The sequence below is a fragment of the Aplysia californica genome, unplaced genomic scaffold, assembly GCF_000002075.1.
Source record: "Aplysia californica isolate F4 #8 unplaced genomic scaffold, AplCal3.0 scaffold00269, whole genome shotgun sequence".
Taxonomy (NCBI): Eukaryota; Metazoa; Mollusca; class Gastropoda; order Aplysiida; family Aplysiidae; genus Aplysia; species Aplysia californica.
Window position 1 is genome coordinate 213,710 of NW_004797539.1, and position 3,010 is coordinate 216,719.

At 40.7% G+C, this 3,010-nt stretch overlaps 1 protein-coding gene across 1 annotated transcript in view; it reads left to right on the forward strand.

Moving 5' to 3' along the window:
• LOC101861214 (endo-1,4-beta-xylanase 3) overlaps positions 1-3,010 on the forward strand; it is a gene marked incomplete in the record, with an annotated part of 22,387 nt that overhangs the window by 6,684 nt on the left and 12,693 nt on the right. The window contains 2 exon segments of the mRNA XM_013084031.1: positions 1,093-1,230; positions 1,859-2,030. Of these exon segments, the coding sequence (XP_012939485.1) occupies positions 1,093-1,230; positions 1,859-2,030 (310 nt within the window).

Genomic DNA, 3,010 nt, shown 5'->3' on the forward strand with positions numbered 1-3,010 from the left:
ATCTAACATCTAGCCTTCTCGGATAAGGATTAAAAACCTCAGAGGTCTCGTGTGCAAGTTGCACACATCAAAGATCCCTTGGTGGTCCTAAGATTGATAAGAGTAGGCTTTGACCGTCACCCGGACGAATTTCAAAATTCTTACTAAACTGAAAATGATTAGTGTGTTCGGCGCACCCAATTAGTGTGTTCAGCGCACCCATCTGACCTTATGCAATTGCGAGCGCCGTAAAAAATTACCAAAACAAAAGATAGGGGGAAAACACGTGCTTGAACCTTTGCCTTCCGAGCGATCTGCTGTTTAAACTCAAACCCTTGCATTTTTCTCAACGTGATTCATTGAGGTCTCACTTATTCTTCAACGTCGATCCATACCCTTCAAAATCGTATTTTTAGGGGGGGGGGCTGTTATATGCTCTACAAAACTCTCGGTACAAGTATTGCAAAAGAAAAACTTGGCCTTGAAGCATTAGATTCTAGGACGTCTTTTACTCAGTCAGGATGTTTCTGAACCCCGTTCGGAAATAATGATATTCCTGTAGGAGAGAAAAGCATAATTTGGACCCCCTCGAGGATTCGAGTTTCGAAGTTTCTCGCGGCTTTTATCCTCGCCCAACTAAGCAGCATCAGTTGGCGACTTGACTTGCATTCGTATAAACATGAGCGGAAAACAGATTTAATATTATGCAGGAAATTGCTTTCAAAATATTGACAAGGGGAAGACTTTTTCCGGATAAAAGATATCTTTGACCGTATCAGGCCATGGTGTCAACTTTTATTTTCTTCTTGTTCCTTTCTTTTTTAAATTTCTGTGCAGCATGTCCTTTTAGAGACTCTCTTATATTAATTCTTAGTATACAGTGCTATGCGTCCAGCTTTGGTGACACTTGTCTCCAGCTGCTCACATCCTCTTTTGAGACGTCCTCTCCCTCGTTTTTCGAAAACATTTCCAAACTGCTGTGACCCTTCTTTAGTGTCCCATGTTCTGATTTTACAAAGGTGCCAATTTATTTAAAATTTTAAGCTTTTTAAACTTGAGACGTCTGTTACCTTCTATGTACGCTAATCTTATGATAATATTTCTCCAAATCAGATTGAAAGTCCGAGGTCACTGCATGTTCTGGGCTGTCGATGGGAACAACCCTGACTGGACGGAAACACTGTCTAGCTCTGCTCTAAAGAATGCTGTGGATGACCGTATCGCTTTCATAACTTCACTTACAAAACACAAGTGAGGATTTTCTCTACACTTTTGTTTTGAAATCATTAAATTTCTGGCTGTTTCGTTACTGAATATGCTTCTTGTTTTTTAAGAGGATATTATGAAGACATGTTCCTAAACGCAGTAATCTTTAGATCATCTTTAAGTATCTTTTTAGCTTCCCACTTAATGCAAACTAATATAAAAATTATTTGATATTTAAGTTTTCTGTCCGGACTCATTAAAGCAGCGAATGCTTTGAAACTGAAAATAAAATGGCAACATTTAAATATTACTCGTATCGTGATTTATAAAAGTGAAATGCTGACGTCCTGGTTTTGAACTCCTTTCTGAACCTTTATCATTTTTAGCTCTGCTCTTCCATATTTAAGCAAAGCATTACCTAAATATCCCCCACCTTTGAAAGAATCGGGAAGTGTTTTCAAAATTGAGCTCCAGTCAAACTAGATTTTATCACACTGCTGACAACGGTCACTCACCCCGGGGCGAGTGTAATTGCTGAGAGTGGCCAACAGGTAGCTCCTATTTCTTAACTTTCCTCCGTTTGTTTCTTCAAACTGGTCTTGCTTTTTCCCCTGCTCCAAAAGACCGTTATTATGTCCATGTGCCTATCTCTACCCCACCAAAACATCACCAGGCTGAAACAATGGGATGTGAACAACGAGTTGTTACACGGTCACTTCTTCGAAGAGCACACAGGAAACCCTCGCTACACAGAGCACATGTTCCAGGCAGTCCACGCGGCTGACCCATACCCCAAACTCTTCCTCAATGATTACAGCGTGGTGTCTCATGGTGACATGACACAGGTAAATGTTCTACTTTTGAAACTGTCCAACTTTCGTAGGGGATACTTCTGGAGGACTCAACTTATCAGCAAATTTTGAATTCTAACCAAACTTTGTAAGTAAATCATAAAATCCGGGTTGTCAGTTCCTGTTCTAATCGTATGTTGTTTCTTAAAAGTTAAGTTCTGATCATGGTAAAGTAACCCTTGGATCTTATGTCGATGTACATTTTTTTCTTTTCTCCATTCATAGACATACATCTCAGTAGCCATATTCGATTATTTCAAATGTGAAGGCGAACCTAACAGTCTCAGTTGGACTAAACTGTTGAGAAAGATACATATTTTCCCATGACACCTAGGGGGTGTTGAGGGGATGTGTATTATTTTTTCTCATTTTCCCTTGCTTTTTATTCTTTTTTATTTCAGACTAACCCAAATTACGACGTAGCTGTAGCAGCCACCGATGCTCTCAATAGACACGGGTAAATAAACGTGTTGTATGGATTGATGTGTTCAGATCTTGACAACTGTCTATTTGTTGCTCTGGAAGTTCTGTAACATTTTAACGTATCAGAGATAATGGGAAAGGGGTTGGGGAGCTTTCGTGGTCTGGAGGTTACGATGTTCGCCTCTTATTCAATAAGTCCAGCGTTCGAAACCTGACAGTGACAGAAAATGTTCTTCCCTAAAAGGTTCTCCTTTTGCCTCCTTTCCTGCTCTCTAACCATGTTCTGTCGTTTGCTTTCCTCTCTATTTTCTTCCCGCCCACCCCCACCCCCCACCCAATTTCCTTTTGCCCCTTCCTCAGGGCTCCTGACTCTTTCTGCAGCCTTTCTACTGCTAGTCCTTGGCTCCTTCTTAACTGCTGTCTTTCAGTTACACCCCTGATCTTATGGTAGGTAATATCTAACATCTAGCCTTCTCGGATAAGGATTAAAAACCTCAGAGGTCTCGTGTGCAAGTTGCACACATCAAAGATCCCTTGGTGGTCCTAAGATT